Source organism: Haemaphysalis longicornis, unplaced genomic scaffold, assembly GCF_048455015.1.
Source record: "Haemaphysalis longicornis isolate Haplotype H1 unplaced genomic scaffold, Haemaphysalis longicornis Haplotype H1 scaffold_3, whole genome shotgun sequence".
Classification (NCBI taxonomy): Eukaryota; Metazoa; Arthropoda; class Arachnida; order Ixodida; family Ixodidae; genus Haemaphysalis; species Haemaphysalis longicornis.
In genome coordinates, this window is record NW_027526335.1 from 193,756,872 (window position 1) to 193,774,079 (window position 17,208).

The 17,208-nt window shown below is 47.6% G+C and overlaps 1 protein-coding gene across 1 annotated transcript in view; it reads right to left on the reverse strand.

Moving 5' to 3' along the window:
• Positions 1-17,208, reverse strand: part of LOC144175620 (uncharacterized) — a 68,911-nt gene that overhangs the window by 3,930 nt on the left and 47,773 nt on the right. The window contains exons 6-7 of the mRNA XM_077704674.1: positions 2,822-3,043; positions 838-1,135 (exon numbers count right to left, since the gene is read on the reverse strand). Of these exons, the coding sequence (XP_077560800.1) occupies positions 838-1,135; positions 2,822-3,043 (520 nt within the window). The remainder of the gene's footprint in view (positions 1-837; positions 1,136-2,821; positions 3,044-17,208) is intronic.

Sequence of the window (17,208 nt, forward strand, 5' to 3'; positions counted from 1 at the left end):
TTAACCTGCACTCTTCCAGTGCTGCCTTGTTTTGTTTAGGTTAGTGGACTGCTGCTTGTTAGTCGTACCTATGGGGATGTCGCCTGAATTTGGTATTTTACCTTTTGTACTTTTCACCACTGGTGGCTTCGATGTTCTTTCCCAGTAGAAATGTTGCCAGAAGAAAAAAATGCAAAACGTTACTTTCCAGTTTTACATTCGGCGATGAACTTTTTGTTTTGACGTAATTCAAGTATTACAATAGGTCAGATTCATGAGCTGGGTCAGCGCAGTTTTTTCTATCGCTCAGCCTTAGTGAGGTATGAGAATGACTGTACAGCGTCAAGTTACCACGTGTTACGCCTGTACGTCACTGTTACATCATCCACTGGACTTGGGGCAATACCTCCTTTCAGCTTAACTAGATTCTCCAGGCGAAATAGCTGCTCAACATAACGGTTGAGCAGGCGCAGTGGAAGCTGCCCTGCAAAGTGCGTTTGGCCGATCCCCTTGCGTAATTGCGCAGCTTGGAATACTCAACGTCAGAGACTATCGGCATAATAAATCAGGCCACTTTTCCTGTCAGCAGGCAACGCCCGTATAAATGAAACTGAAGCAATTTCGTCAACTTAATGCACTTCTCCGGACACCTCTAACAGTGACCACAAGCGAGGCACAGATTTCTAACAAATGTTGGATGCATTCCTCCTTTCTAGGTTTCTCAGCTTGCTTCAGTCGTTGCTACTGCCACAGCAGGTGTCCTATCGAAACTGTACAGAAAGGCCTGCACCACAGTACACCTGAGATGTACTGATATCCCGTAGTTTCGGCATATGCCCGACGCCGTCTTTAACTCACGAATCGTCAAGGCGCAAAGCAAGGAGGCTGAAGCTGTAGCACAAGTTGGTGACATTCCGTTGGCCCGCGGTGACGTTGCTGCTCCGTTCTTTCTGCGCGTTGACGAGTAAATCCTTCATGCGGAAAGGCGAGCTGCCGTCAGGCCCGCTGCTCGAGTCGTCGAAGTTGTTCACGAAACAAGCGCCCGCCATGCGCCCATTGTTGTCTACGGGCGCGTGAGTCTGGTACACGTTGGCCAAGACGTCGGGGCGGACACTTGTCTTGTACGGACCACTCCTCAGAATTACAGAAGTCGCGCCTGCGTAGGAACGTAATGGACATTAGGCGGAGTTCTTGGCGACTATAATGAATGCTTTTTAGCTGCAAGTGGCTTTCTCATGCATGTTAACAGTGTGGAGATTGAGGAGAGTTGGGTTAGAGTTCCTGCAGTGCACAAGCTAATGAAAACGCGAACGATCGACGATCCGTGATAGTCTGAATGAACAAATCAAATTGCATTGTCAAGGAAAAATTAGCTTCGTACAACAAAAAACATGCAGCGAGAAAAAGAAATTGATGGAAAGCGAAGAAACACTGCATGAAAAAAAAAAAAAGAGCGCGGAATGCCATCGCGACAAGACACGATACCTAAGAAATTAGGAGCAGAAAACTCAAAATATTTTAAACAGAAGATACAATTGCCTGAAAAAAATAAGGACAACTGACGAAATAGGAAATTCAAAATTTAAGGAGGGATGAACGGGCGGTGGGCGTGAGCGAACTATAAAAGCGCCAGCACAAGGGGTTGTAGTGACTATTGACGGCAGTTATTACTTCAAAAAAATCAACATTTGAGGGAGCGAGCATTAACGCAATGTTCAAGCGGCTATAAAGAGCATTTTGTTAAAAGTTGTAGCTGTACACAAATCCGCGGCCTACAAATTAAAAATGAAACTATGGCAGACGACGTCAAAGCCATTGCTGGGGCCGACGATCACGACATAAACGTGGCGTTTTCTATGGCCACCGTCGCAGTGCGAGAAAAATGTTGAATTTAGACTACCAAGCAAGACGTTGCTGTGGGAAGGAGACCATTTTTATACGGCATGAATGTAGCGTATCTACAACGAACTCGTAAAGTTAGCAAAATTAGATGTGCTTAACTCCGCTGGTTTTTCTGACGTTCAATTTGCCATTTCATTTATTCACTTGAACTGCGGGCAAGGTTTTTCTGAATAGAGAAGAACCCGCTTGCTGAAAGGCACGTTTTCTTTTTACAAGGAAAATGAGGGCAAGTATACCAACAAATACGCTTATTACTAAATTGCAGTACCGTTGTATAAACATTAAAAGGCCTCCTATTGGGGCTTGAGAGTTTTTGAAGCATCACCTCCAGAAAATATGAATTGAGTGGCAATTCAAGAGAAATAGCATGCTGGGAAGGTGCAGTGAGTCTGCCTTCGCGGGAACTTAAAGAAGATTCGGTGAAAAAGCTTTCGAAAGAATAAATGAGCTTGGTCGACTTCCTATGCGAACCGGCCTTGGCAAGTTTTTTTTAGAAATTCTCAAAGGTTCTCACGTTCGCGATTCAAAGCTTAGAATTATTGCGGTTGTCAAGAGGTTCTGGCGTAAATTTGTAGCTGGATAGATCCCTATATAGCGGGAATTTGGAAGGGAAGTGATCTGGTTAAACTCGCAATCCTCTAGTGGCTGTTATCTATGGTAGCTTGTAAGCTGAAGAACGCTTTTTTGTGCCTACATAGGTGTTGAAATTTATATGGCTTGCCAACTTTTATTCATAAGGTTCTTCGTATCACGTTCTGAACACACACTATGCAAACTGGGTAACTGAAAGTCCAAGAAGGAAATGGTTGCTCGCAAAGGGCAATCCGAGACAAAAGAACCGCAGCGAAATTTAACAAAGAGCCTCTTGAGATAGTCACGCTCGCTCTTACAGTTTTCTTTTATTTCCCCGTCTCTTCGCTCTCCACTCCGACAGTCTCACCTTGGGATTTAATTAGCCCTTGAATGAGCATCAAGCATGCTTTTTTTGTGATGGAATTCTCGTTTCCTTTCAGGTAGAACTCGAAGCCGTCAATCTTCAGCGATCGCATGGTGGACAAGAGCTTCGTGAGATCGGTGCCCTTCTCACAGGCTTCGCTCTTCACAGTCCGATACAGGCGGGATCGATTGACGGCACCCTTCACAAATTCGCCGAAGCTCCGTTCTGCACGATGGAAATGTAAGGAGGAAGTGGCAGTCGTCAATTATTTCACGGAAGAAACGACCCCTTAGGCATACACGCCTGCACAGGATGTGAACACGAAACAAAGTAAAACCAAGCGTTCAAAAATTACTGCGCCATCTGTTCGATTCAGCAAGCACCCAGTGAAGCCCCGTACAGCGATGTATACCTTGCTTCAATTAAGATCAAATGTGATGAAAAAATGAACGGAATTGAATTCAAACAATGTTAAGACATTCCAATATGTATGTAAACACCTAATCCCAAACTATATCTATTCATTATGAAGATATGGCCACTTGTGCACGTTTACATTCCAAATAGTAGCGGTACGAACTCAAAATGTGCTGGGCCTATAGATGCGGGTCCGATCCAGGTCATGGTCACTGCTTTTATGATGGAAACGAAAAGCCAAAATGCCCCTGTGTCGAGACCTTCGCGCGAGTTAAAGATCCCCTGGAGATTAAAATTATTCTGGAACCTTTCAGAAGGGCGCACGTAATAGCCCAGTTGTAGCTTGTCTGAATTGATACCTATAATCAGGAACTCCAAAAGAATACGTTTTAGGTCAAGGAACTGGAAAGACAAAATTACGCCATTCCCTTACTGATACTTTGCGGATGCATGTACGGAATTATTCGAATACGGGGTTAATACGGAGTATGGCGCGCCCAAGCGTAAATAAGCATATACTCTTTCCCCAAACAGGAAAATCGGTGATTTTTCAGAAAGAAGACACTTGGCACCGTTTTTGTGTTTCAGACTTCAATATAAGCCGAATTGAGGCTCCGGATGTTTCGTGTGTACTCTTTATATACTGAATCTACACGGACAGTGGTTTCTTTCAGCAACATGGCAGCGCGATAGCAGAAAAACACCGTTACAAACTTTGGGGAAGGTATTCAGTATGGTGTTAGTGTGTGTTCCTCAAAAGTATCTCTCCTTTGATGGCGGCCTTAGAGCACGCTAGGTAAGAACTCCCTAAAGCCGTAAATACGGAAAGTTACAGCCGGGTCGTTTCCATTTTCATAATTTACAGACAGGAACACAAACCTGTTAGACTCTTTGTGCGGTATAGGACCACGTAGATTTATTCGGGATAAGAATTATATACCCACAACGCTGATTCAGTCGCACTTTTGCCAGGCGACAGGGTTAAATAAGAAAACGCAGAAATTCGGACGTGTAGGCGTGGTCACTGATAAACCAGCGGAAAAGTAGTACGTACAAAAAACCTCTGATAAGTTCAGAGGAAAACATACTACGCAGTTATCATCACAAGATTCGGCGGCAGGCACATGGAGTCGTTACATAAGGTGAACTCTTTGGGGTGACCTCTAACAGACAGCATTGTTGGAATGACTATGTTCAGACAGAGTAGAACAAGCTTGGGGAATTGTGCGGGTCCTCAGCCTTTATTGTTACTTCCTGCCAACGAAAGTGAAGCTACTATTCCACCATTCGCCAGTGTTGTCGTACTTGTGTGAAGCCTTATACTTTCTGCTTTTAACAGATGAAACCTTTATCTTTCCCGGAGCGTGTGATTGAATGTCCGAAGCAGTGAATTGTACTAATCCAGCTTCTCCTACTATGTGTTTGAAGACTCCTTTTTAAAGGAGCCATGAAGAGAAAACACAAGTTTGGTTCATTCGAAAGATTGCCTCGTTAGAACCATAACGACACCACTTATAACGCAAACTTCGCTCAAATAAGCTACGTAATTAGGAAAAAAGGAAATGACCATGCGACCCACCAGCTCATTTTCCGCAACACAACCTATGATGTCACTCGAGAATGCTCTGCGATTGGCGGAGGCCGGCAAAAGCAAACGCATGTTAGGCAGGGCTTACAGTTTGCATAGCGAGCTAAATGCCCGTGAAACATACTGCACATTCTTTTTATGACAAAGAACGGTGGAGTAAACGGTTGAAGTTCCGAACGAACACGCAAGCGTGTGCGCCAATGCGTACGAAACTACCGCCTGGCCGAGCTCGACATCTCGCCGTCGCGCAGACGAATTTTCGGGTTCGAGGCGCTCTGACCTTGGGGGAAAAAATGCCGTAAACACCGCGCATTGACGCTCGTATCTTTCTGGTCGAAGCAGAGAGCTCGCGCGAACGGCTTTCCATACACGACACCGGCCAACTGGCATAAGCGATACTGCTACTGAAGTTGAACTATTATTAACCGTAATAAAAATACGGCACATACGTACCAGTCTGTATTCGTCCGTCGCGACGGGGCTGACGAGGCAGCGGTGCCGACGGCAGGGCGTTCGTCTGTTGTGGCTATCGCGGAATGGTCGCTTTCCCGTCCACCGCGTATCCCACAACTCTTGCCGCTCGTGCACTTAGAAGCATTGAGCGTTCAAGTGGTGTGAGGTTGTTAAATGCAAGCCCTAGCTCCTCGGCGAGAGTTTTGTTCTCCGGATCAGGCGATTCCATGACTAGGGCTGCGGGTGCACTCGGTTTTACAAGTATTTTTAAAATGGCCGCCGTCTCGGTCGACTCCCGCGTGTGGGTGCTATACGGAGTCGACATACTAAGTATCTGTTTCATGGACCGGCCCGTGTGACGCCGTTGCTCACGTCACCAAATGTGCAATTTTAGCGGGAGATTTAAAATTTTGGCTTAAGTTGCCTTATTTCTCAGTGAATAAAGCATCATTTGCTTCCGGGAAAGCGCTTGGGGTACCATGAAACACCTAATCTTTCGAATAAAACAAACTTTTGTTTTCTCTTCATGGCTCCTTTAATGATCCTATAGTAATAAAGACGTACACAAAAAACCTTTATTTTATATTTTATTTATAACGTTACAAGATGCAACAATATGGCATTTGAGTGGGGGAACAAAATATATCGACAAAAATAAAAACAAACCCTATCTGAAAACTGGCCCCCGTCTGAACCGCCATGGTGGCTAAGCGGCGGACGCGAAGTGCTGCTCAGGCGAAGTATGCGACCTTTGTCCTGGCCGCGGTGGCTGCTTTCCTGATGTAGACTAAATGTGAAAACGCCGGTGCGCCGAGGATTCTGAGCACATTAAAAAATTCCAGGCAGTAAAAATTCATCCGGAGCTCAGCACTACAACACACCTTATAGCCCAAGTGTAACATATGTACGTTAAAACCAACAAACCTTAAAATGAATCTGAAAACATCACCAATTCGAAAGTTCTTGGCTATGTGATACTGGCTATGCGAGGTTGCAAACTCTACATCTGTGCAAGTAGACGCTACAAATCAAGGGGTGTATTCATATTCCCACAGAGTATATTACACATGCACTTAAAAAAATTACATCTCGTACTTGCAGAACCTTAATTTAAGGTCGACTAAAATAATTACCAGTTCACGAACTGCCCCAAAGTGCTCTCTCTATGTAACTTGGCCAAATGTGCTGCCATCTTCGGTTATTTTACTGTTATTTATGGTCTTAACTCAAGGTTTCTTGCTAAATGATAACCTTTCTGGCGTGTGTATGTTCTACAGTATGCACTTCCAATATATGTTTGCGAATGGAACATTATTGCATTTTCTGTAAATTTCGTTTAATATACAAATAACTTGGATTCCAGCAAAAAGCTTCTACAAGCCTCCCGTAGGAGGCAAAGGATCGCCAAAAACTGTGACTGATGGCGCTTGATGGCATGTACTCATGTAAAAATTCCAATGTGTAGGCTGCGGTTCAATCCACCGATTTCATACAATTTTTGTCGGTAGAAGTTGAGCAAAACACCTATTGCGGGCATTTTCTATACACACAGGCTTCAGCTAGGAGCCTTTGTATTGATAGCAGGAAAAAATCCTAAACTGTGAATAGCTCAACGGTGAAAGAACACCGCAAGTACCGCAGCAATAGATATGTCTCATAACCATTGGTATATCCCCCCAGGCCTACGACGGGTACTGCCATTAGCATTACGTAAAAGTCGTTTAATAGAATGTGGGCTATGGCCTTGCTTGACATGTTTTTGGATAGGCATTGTTGCTGTCACTGTGGCTTTTGTGCACTTGTAATCACACTCCCTTCGGCTTACCTGGCGCGAGCACTAATGTTGAAGTGAGGTTTTTGCAATACGCCTTTATTGCTTTATTGTTCAGTTACTACGCAATGCAGTGCAGTCTTTTGATAAATTATTTCTTAAAGGCAACCGAGACCTCAAGGACGTTTGTTTTACCCTCCACTTCTGGGGAAGGCCTCACGTGGTGATTTATTTAAAATGTAGGAATAGCGTTTGTTTGTGCATGGTACATTTTAACGACAAGCTAACTTCGATAGATTTATCTCATTCTTTTTCTATGTACATACAGGTGCGTACATTCTTAAGGATGGTTTACGACTATTAATTTTGTTTACGGTTGTCCTATTCTATCCTTTCGGCAGTGCTACGGCAGAAATTCGGGCACACGGACGTTGGTATGGTATTGTGACGTAGCCAAGAACGACGCAGGGTTCTTCATGAAGCGTTTAATGGAGCGAGCTCATGCAGCGGTCACAGCTCACAAAATACACAAGCGGCTAAGGCGGATTCGAGGATGTGACGTACGTACACAGACGACTGTCGGCGGATAGAATGCAGCAGCATTAGCTCGGCGAGCACTTATCTTTCTTCGTAAATTTTGCCGAACCGTCCAATCAGATTGAGAACACTGGAGATCGAAGAACAACAGTCTAGTGAAGTGGCGACGGGAAATAAACCCTCAATATCCACTGAGTCGGATAGCCTCTGCGGCATATAAAAGAAATGAAAGCGAACATATGCTTCGCTTAGAGCGCAGGCAAGAGAGCCGGGCGCCGCTAGAGACTGAAAACAAAGCACACAATTAAACAAAACAGAAGGCAAGATTCGCGGCACTACTCCCCGCTGTAACAGTAATCGACCCCATGCTTATATGAAACTTAGTAAAAGCAATTAAAAGCCCGTCCTTCCTTGGGCGTAGTTAGGCTTGAAGCAAAATACGCGCACGACTTCTCCTAACGTGCGTCGGCGTGATGTGCCGGAGTCCTTGTCGGGGACAATCTCGTAAATAAGTTGGCCAACACGTAGTTGAATTCTGTAGGGTCAGAAACACTATCGAAGGAGCTTCTCACAGCGTTCACATCGTCGAACGGAAGTCCAAACCCACAGAAGATAACCTGGGTGATACTCCACATCTCGGTGTTGGAGGTTGTAGCCTCCGGCATCCACGAGATGCTGGTCCCCACGCGAGCAAGATTGGGGGCCTCTTCCGCAAGCTGTAGGTATCCGTTGACGTCGGCGTTGAGATCATTTTCTACATGCGCCAGTATTGTAGTTGGCCGTGTTCGATAGACAAGCTCGAACAGTTTCATGTGGGTTGTTTCCTAAATAGTTCAGTTTAGCACAAGCATGGCATAAGAGACGACTTCCTCCTAAGTCTTATGTTTAATGCCCCGTACATAAACAGCACATCCACGATTGTCGTATTCGGGCGTTCTGTTAGACCTCTCTTTTGGGAGTGGTACACCGTCCTTCTTCGGTGATGTGTCTTGATTTAGCGCATTGCATGAACGCCGCAGCGACCGCCGTTCCGCGGTTCGTGATTACGATTTCAGAAGCTTCATGTAGGTTAGAAAATAAATTAACGAAGAATTGGAATTTTTGTGCAGTCCCCTTCCGAAGCGCGCCGGTGTCCGCCTAGCACGTCACGTAGTCTGTTGCTCCGAAACTCCGCTTATTGTCATACCGCGACGCAGGGAACGGGCGCAGAAGATTTATTCCGATCTGTTGGACGGGTCTCGATGGGACGCCGAATGGCTGAAAAAATCCAGCGGGTCTCCTCCGCGGCGTTTTGCGGCGCTGGCAAACACGCATGCTCCGGACACGGTGGAAAACATCAGATGTAAGGCGTCGCCAGCAGTAGTTGGCCTTGATTGTCCGAGCTGTGCCGAGGTGTCCTTAAGACGGGTCGTTGTGGAACGCTTCCAAAGTTTTGCCACTAAAGTCTACGTGAATGACAAGCAGACAATTTATTCTTATTTTGAGGTCGAGGTTTTTCTTCCCGAGGTCAATGGTTTAAGGCCGAAGGTAGGCAAGTTTTGCTTGAAGGCTCTTGGCGCAGCATGGTTGCGTCTTTTGAGGTAGTCCATCATGACGCGTAACTCGGGGTCGACGCGCTCGTGGGCGGCTAGTTCGCTCTCCGTCACGGTTTTTAAAAAGCCGCCGTCTTCATTGCAGTCCTGTGGTGCTGGGTCTACGGGGCCGTGAGATAGGCATTCGGCTACCGAATGTTTCCTACCGGATTTGCAGACAATCTTAATGTTGAATTCTTCTAGGCCCTGGCTTAACTCCCGAGATGGTCAGAGGGGCCCTTCCAATTGGCGAGCCGAGACAGCGAATGGTGCTCTGTCGTAACCTTGAACGGTCTGAAATACACGCATGGGCATAATTTTTAGATGGACTACATAATGGCGAATCACTCTTTCTCTGACTGAGCAAGTTTTTCTTCTATGACAGACGATGGCTCGTCCAGGGAATTACTTTTCCCGGCCGCGTTGCTTTTGCACGAGAAAGGCACCCCAGCCCACATCATCCCCGTCAGCAGAATCACGCTTTGTAGGAGCTGTTTCACTTCGCTAAAGGCTTCCCCTTGAACGGCTGCCAAATAGGAATGAGTGCTGTTTTTCGTCAAGAGTGTGAGGGGCTTTGCTGCGTGTGCGAAGTTTGGGACGAAGCACTGATTGTTTTTCGTCGGCCTCAAAGCTGCGACAGACGCCACTTGCAAGGCTCCGAATAATCAGGGAGTTCAAACTTCAGGTTGAACGGAGAAACACAAAACGTTGAAGAAAATACGGACAAAGCCTGACTATCAACTGACTCTACTAACGAAAAAGTGTAAATCTATAACGAAAGATTGCACAACATTCGGAATGTGCGACGTTCTTTCTTGCTACGAGATCAGTGCACAGGATTATTCCCAAGGGGGTTCATTTCTTTCTCTGTCAAAGCCACGGAAGCCGGGGTGACGCAACCGTGCTGTAAACCCGCGGTTCTACAAAGGGCATATCTGCGGGCGGTACGAGACACGCAGCAGTAAGGGCTTCCTCTTTTATGAATCGACACTCTAAGAACGTGAAAAGAGCGATTGCAACTACGTGTTTGTGCTCCGCCATTGAGAGGCCGTGCCAGCCTCAGGTGAGAGCGAGCTTCACCAGGCACATAACCAGGCTGTGTAACGCCTGCTACGTGAAAAGCATATTGGCGGCAGTGTGCGAAAACCTACTACCGCGTGTGAAAGGAAGTAACACAAGAGGGAAAGACGTGCAGCGCACGAGAGGGAGGTAGTGGGTACCTGTGTACATTTCTTCGTGAAAAACCTCAAGAAAATTAGCCAGTCGTGTGCAGTGTCCCAAGCAGGGCGTATCAAATGCGCTGATCAGTAACACAAGAAACGAGCAGAGAGACATGCACCACAAACCATCGAACGATACGGGGTATGCCAAACCGCCACTGCTGCTTTGCAGGCAGCAGTGGCGGGCAGCCGTCACCCCGGCTCCAGCAAGAACGTTTGTTTTTTTAATGTAAACCTGTGCGACGAAGATTATAATGACTCACCCGGAGCACATGAAGCAACCAGGACCCCTGAAGAAGACCTAGTTTTGCCAAGGAGCCCCAGGAGTACATCAAGATGATGATGATGGTTGGTGTTTCATGGCGCAAGGCCAACGAGGGCAAAGAGCGCCAGAAAAGAAGTTATATAATGAAGCGAGGTGATTACCACAAAAAGGTAGGTATAAAAACATGTAAATCGGACATAGTAAAATCAATTAAAAGTAATGTTGATGGCTGGTGTATAGGGCCAGATTTGATTATGCGTGATATGAGATAAGGTTTAAAAACTTAACATCTGACAAATAATCAAACACACGTTTTATAGAAACACTGGCATCGTCCCCTAGAAACAGCGATGGATGTAGTGGGATATGTTGTCTGTAGAGTTCTCTGAAGTGTTTGTGTCGTGTTGTGTGAAGTGCCTTGCATGTTATTAGTATGTGGACTACGGATAGGCCCTCCCCGCACCTGCTACACAGAGGTCTAGGAGATCCCGTGAGCAGGTGGGAATGTGTTGCATGCGTGTGGCCTATCCGTAATCGAGCCAGGGTAACTTCGTTGTGTCTGTTGTGAGTATCAGTGGTGTATGCTCCCAAGAGTGGCTTTATAATGTGTAGTTTGTTGTCAGTCTGTTGATTCCAGTGTGCTTGCCATGTTGTGCGAAGGTATTGTCTGATGTGTGATTTGAGGTCGGTGTAGGGTACTGTTGTTATGTCAACGGTAGTTGTAAGGGCAGCAGCGGCCGCCATTCGGTCTGCGGTCTCATTACCTGGAATTCCAGAGTGCCCTGGCACCCAGCACACGGTCACCTCAAGGTTTAACGCATGCACAGACATAAGAGTACTAATGAGAGCATTGACCACATGGTTTTTAGACTTCTGTGAGGATAATGTACGCACAACACTTAAAGAATCAGTATAAATTACAGATTTCGGAATTCGACTTAAACAATATGTTTAACTACAAGAAGTATGCCATAGGCCTCTGCCGTAAAGATACTTGTATTTCTATTCATAGTTCTACAGACATTAAAGGTGCCACCATGCGCAGCACAGGAAACAGTTGTGGCAGTTTTTGAAGCATCCGTGTAAAATTCAGCACACTTATATTTGTGCTGCAGGGATAAGAAATGTTGCACGATTGCGCTTCCAGGCACTCTGTTTTTCTCGACGCTTTTAAAAGATACATCACATGATATCGGGCGAAGCTGCCACGGTACTAGAAGTTCAGTAGCGGAGGTTTTGATGGTGTCTGAGAACATGACATCAAGTTGCGACGCTTCTTCTCTTACTCTGAAAGCGAAGGGAGCAGAGACTGATGGACGATAATTAAGAAGTTGAGATAAGGATGTATCATAAAAAACTGATGTAAAAGGATGGTGAGGCATTGATGAGATTTTAAAAGCATAAAGCAAGTCTGTGTAGGTTCGCTGACGTTCTAGGCTCCATTTGTTGGCCTCTACATACAGACTTTCGACTGGACTAGTCCGAAAGGCACCACATGACAAGCGGAGCCCTAGATGAAGCACAGGGTCCAGCATTCTGAGGGATGTTTTAGTGGCTGACCCATAAACAACGCTACCATAGTCCAGTCGTGAGCCTATCAAGCTGGTAAAAACACGTAAAAGAAGTTGTTTGTCAGCACCAAAAGAGATGTGCGACAGAACCTTCAGGATATTCATTGTTTTTAAGCATTTATGTTTTAGTTGTTTTATGTGGGGGTTGAATGTGAGCTTTTCGTCAAAGATTATACCTAAAAACTTGTGTTCCTTTTTGACAGGAATAGAGGCACCGTGGAGTCGAATGTCTGGATCCGGCCGAATGCCACGCCTCTTAGAAAACAGAACACAAGCGCACTTTCCTGGATTAAATTTAAAACCGTTGCTATCTGCCCAGCCGGCTAGCTTGTTCACACCAAGCTGCACTTGGCGCTCGCAGACAGACAAGTTACAAGACTTAAAAGATAATTGTACGTCGTCTACATAAATTGAACATGATATCGACGGTGGCAATGCCTTCCGAAGAGAATTCATTTTCACAATAAACAAAGTGCAACTTAAAACTCCACCTTGCGGTACACCGTTTTCCTGCACATGAACCCTAGAAAGTGCAGTTCCAACTCGCACACGAAACGTTCTTTCAGACAGGTAACTAACAAGCGTATTCACCATGTTACCCGACATTCCAAAGGACTTCAAATCGCTGAGGATGCCGTACCGCCAAGCAGTATTGTACGCCTTTTCAAGATCAAAGAAGACTGTCATACAGTACTGCTTGTGGAGGAAAGCATCTTTGATATACGCCTCTAATGCAACGAGTTGATCGTTGGTAGATCGCCCCGCCCTGAAGCCTGCCTGGCAGCTCTCGAGAAGACCGTTGTACTCTAAGAAGTACACGAGTCTCCTGTTTATCATCTTCTCGAAGAGCTTACACAGGCAGCTTGTCAGGGCAATGGGACGATAACTGGCAGGAGAGGAAGGGTCCTTCCCTTCCTTTAGGACAGCTACTACTATGGCCTCCCTCCAAGAGCGTGGAATGTGCCCCGAAAGCCATATTTTGTTGTATAGGTGTAGGAGTGTTTCAAGGGTGTCTGAGTGTAAGAATTGTATCATTGTGTAAGTAATCTTATCTGCACCTGGAGCTGAAGGCTTACATGTGGTCAAAGCAGCCTTCAGCTCATAAATTGAAAAAGGAGAATTGTAAGAAGTGTGCGACTTATTGCTATCACGCAGTGACTTCTTCTCCGCAGATGTTTTGTGTTTCATGAAAGTGTTCGTGTAGTGTGCTGAACTGGACACGTGTTCGAAGTGTTGTGCAAGCGTGTTAGCCTGGTCTTCCAGTGTGTCCCCTGTTGTGCTAACCAGGGGCAGGCTGTGTGTCTGTTGTCCTTTGAGCTTGCGTATACGTGTCCAGACTTTGTGTGTGTCCGTGTATGAATTAATGGATGTCAAGAAGGTGTGCCAACTCTCTCGTTTCGCCTCACGGCGCACACGTTTTCCTAACGCCTTGGCCCGTTTGAACAAAATGAGGTTACCCGACGTGGGGTACCGACGAAGGACACCCCACGCCTTGTTCTGGGCCTCTCGAGCCCGCCTACAATCCTCATTCCACCACGGCCTCCGCTGGTTGCGCGGGGCACCAGAGGCGTGGGGAATGGACTTTTCGGCGGCGTCGAGGATGTGCGCCGTGAGGAGTTGGGTAGCTTCCTCGACGTGTAGGTGTCCTATGGATGTGTGGTGTAGTTTGGATGTTTCTGTAAATGTATTCCAGTTAGCTCGTGCTTCATTGAACCTATTATGGGAAGATGGACTGCTCGGGCCTTTACCTATATACGTTAATGAAGTGGGGAAATGGTCACTGCCATATGGGTCAGGTCCCACACCCCACTCGAGAAGAGGAAAGAGAACTGCGGAGCAAATAGCCAAGTCAAGACATGAGTATGTGTTGTGTGCTATGTTATGATATGTAGGCTGCTTATTGTTGAAAAGGCATGCTCCAGAGGATGTAAGAAACCTCTCTATCAGGCGACCTCGGGCATCCGTACGAGAAGAGCCCCAAAGAGAATTGTGAGCATTAAGGTCGCCTGTTAGAATGTATGGTTCAGGCAGCTGGTCAACCAGCGCCTCGAAGTCAGAACTCAAAAGTGTAACATCAGGAGGAATGTATATGGAGCATACCGTTATCAACCTATTAAATATTATTAAGCGTATTGCTACAGCCTCAAGAATAGTGTTTAAAGTGACAGGGTGGCATCCTAAGGATTTCCGGACGATTATGGCCACACCGCCAGAAGAGTGTGTGCAGCCATCCCTGTCCTTTCTGAAGACCATGTAACTATTCAAGAAATTTGTGTGCTTGGAATTCAAATGTGTTTCCTGAACACACATTACACTTGGCTGACTAGCATGCAGTATCTCGTATACATCGTCAAGATTTCCAAGAAGGCCTCTACAGTTCCATTGAACTATGTTTTCTCTTCCCATTATTTAGTGTGAGAGCTACTGGAGTGTGTGTGTTTGTTTATGTGTCGTCTTTCGGGGCTGTGACTCTCGCCTTTTTTGGCTTGTCGGGAGGCTTTGGCGTCGGGACGCGCTCCTTGCGCTGCGTTGCAGGCAGGAACGGCCCGACATCCATCTCGTCGTCGGATGTCCGAGGGGTGCCCGACGGACCGGGCCCCCCGGACTTGGCCCCCCCTCGGGAGCCCTTCGTCTGAGCCGCCACCGCTGAGGGCGTCCGGGGCGCCAGAGGTGGCACGGGCGGTGCGGTGGCGGTGGGAGCCAGTGCGGGGCCCGTGGTGTCCATGGCACTCTCCAACGCACTGGAGGACGGGGAGGCAGGGACGGGAGCGGCACCGGTCCCGACGGAAGAGGTTGCCACCACAACCGCTGCTCCCTCAGCAAGCGGCGTGGTGGCGGGTTGGGCTGCCAGAGGCAACCCAGGGGGGGGGCGGCGGAGGGACCAGGTCAGACTCGCTGAACTGGGTCCCTGTGGAAACCAGACGCCGCTCCGCCCCCCGGCGAGCTGCGTCGGCGTACCTCCCCAGGGGGAAAGAGGCGAACCTCTTTCGCGCCTCTGGGAAGGTGATGTTCTCAGTTACCTTGATGTTGATTATCTTTTTCTCAGTTTGAAATTTTTCGCACTTGCGGGAGTAGGCTGCAGGCGCCCCCCCCCCGCAGTTTACACAAGAGAGGGTGTCAGATTGACAGTTGTCGCTCGGATGGTCATGCGACGCGCATTTTGCACACGTCGTTCGGCCACGACAAGAGTTTGTACCGTGCCCGAACCGCTGGCACTTAAAACAGCGCCGCGGGTTCGGGATGTACGGACGGATGGAGCAACGGATAAAACCTGCATTTATGTATTGTGGAAGAACTGCGCGGTCGAAAGTCAAGATAATGTGTTTGGTGGGAATCTCCTTGTCGTCTCTGCGGATGGTGATGCGTCTCACGGCAGTGACGCCCTGATCCTTCAAGCCGGCAAGGAGATCCGCATCCGTTTCGCTCAAGAGATCCGTCTCGGATATCACACCTTGCGAGCTGTTGAGGCTCCGATGGGGTGTGACCCTGATGTCTAGATCAGCCAGTCTAGTCTGAGCTAGAAGCTTCGTGGACTGCTGCTTGTCATTTACCTCGATTAGTAGTTCACCAGACCTTTGTTTTTTGCACTTATATGATTTTCCTATTATGGCTTCAAGATATTTTGCGATCAAGAAGACTGACTGAGATGCAAGAGGGTGGGTTGGATTGAGGGACTCCATGACAAGAAATCGAGAGTAATGATCTGGTTCAGGAAATGTCAAAGATGGCAATGAAGGAAAAGATACTTCGGTGCGGCCCCTTTTCAGGGACCGATCACGTTTGGGGGGGGTTTTGAAAATGCCATACAGTATGTATAGAAGCAGGGGACGGGGGTACTTTCTTCCACAACCTTACCCTGATAGCTGAGGAAGTCCCGGAGCTCCCTGCCTGATAAACAGACAGGGAGCCCATCCGCCGGAGCTTGACCTGGGCTCCGACGGCCACCGTTCGTGGTTTCTAACCCTCTACCTATAAACACATTGCCACGGTTGGATCCAGCTTATGTTTGGGGGCTCGGGGTCCGCGGTATCGCCAGTACCGTCACCAAGATTGCTCAAGGTGCCCCGTGCGGGGCCAGGAGTACATCAACCCAGCGACATAAACAAGTAAGGCGGCCACCAAGCCTTACGACCTAATTTGAAGCGATTACGGTACCAAACTGGCTTCCATCGAAAATTGTGCTTTCGAACTAAGCATCGGAACTTAAGAAGAACTGAAAGACGCAAAAAACCGCATCGAAATCGACCAGGAATTTCACCAAAACGGGAAAAACGTACCGATAGCGTTTCTTTTCTTTATTTTTTTTTTGCCCCTGGGCGCGGCCGTCTTGAAGACCACAGTTGCCGGCACAGGTTTGCGCTCTCGCTAGGTCTGGTGGAGCGTGTGCTTTTACGTTTCCTGCGTGCTACCCGCATTCCTGGTGTCTGCGACGGAAACGTTTCCCGGCACAGAGGCGGAGGTTTCTGTTTCTGAGCCGGTCAACTCCACGAGGTGGCTACAAGTGCAGGGTGTGTGTGTGTGTCTAACATCTCGACACTCCCGTGTTACAACAGGCCTGTGCACCGCGTCCAGGAATTCAGGTCCACTGCTGGCGTGACTACGTATTGTCGCGGAACACAGTCATCGTGTGGAAGGAATCAGCGCTGGGAGACTGGTTCAACGCTGTGAAGCTGCCACCCGCACTGGTGACCGGACTCGATCGTCGCACGTGCCGGCACGGTCAACGAGCTCATCGGGCGGCGACCAGGGGAGCGCGATCGGACGCTGGCAACGTGCAACTGCGGCGCCCCGCATCGCTGGGGCATAGTGAAACAGCCTGCACCGCCCACCGTTTCACTTGGCCGTCGCAACGGCATTTTGCGGGCATCGTCTAAATGTTCTCCCGCCACATCGTTGGCGCTACGCAATTCGGTAGCGGTGCACAAACCGGCCACATCGTAAACCCTTGACTCTGCTTTTGCAGGCGAGAAAAAGTATAAGTGATTTAATTTGGCTGT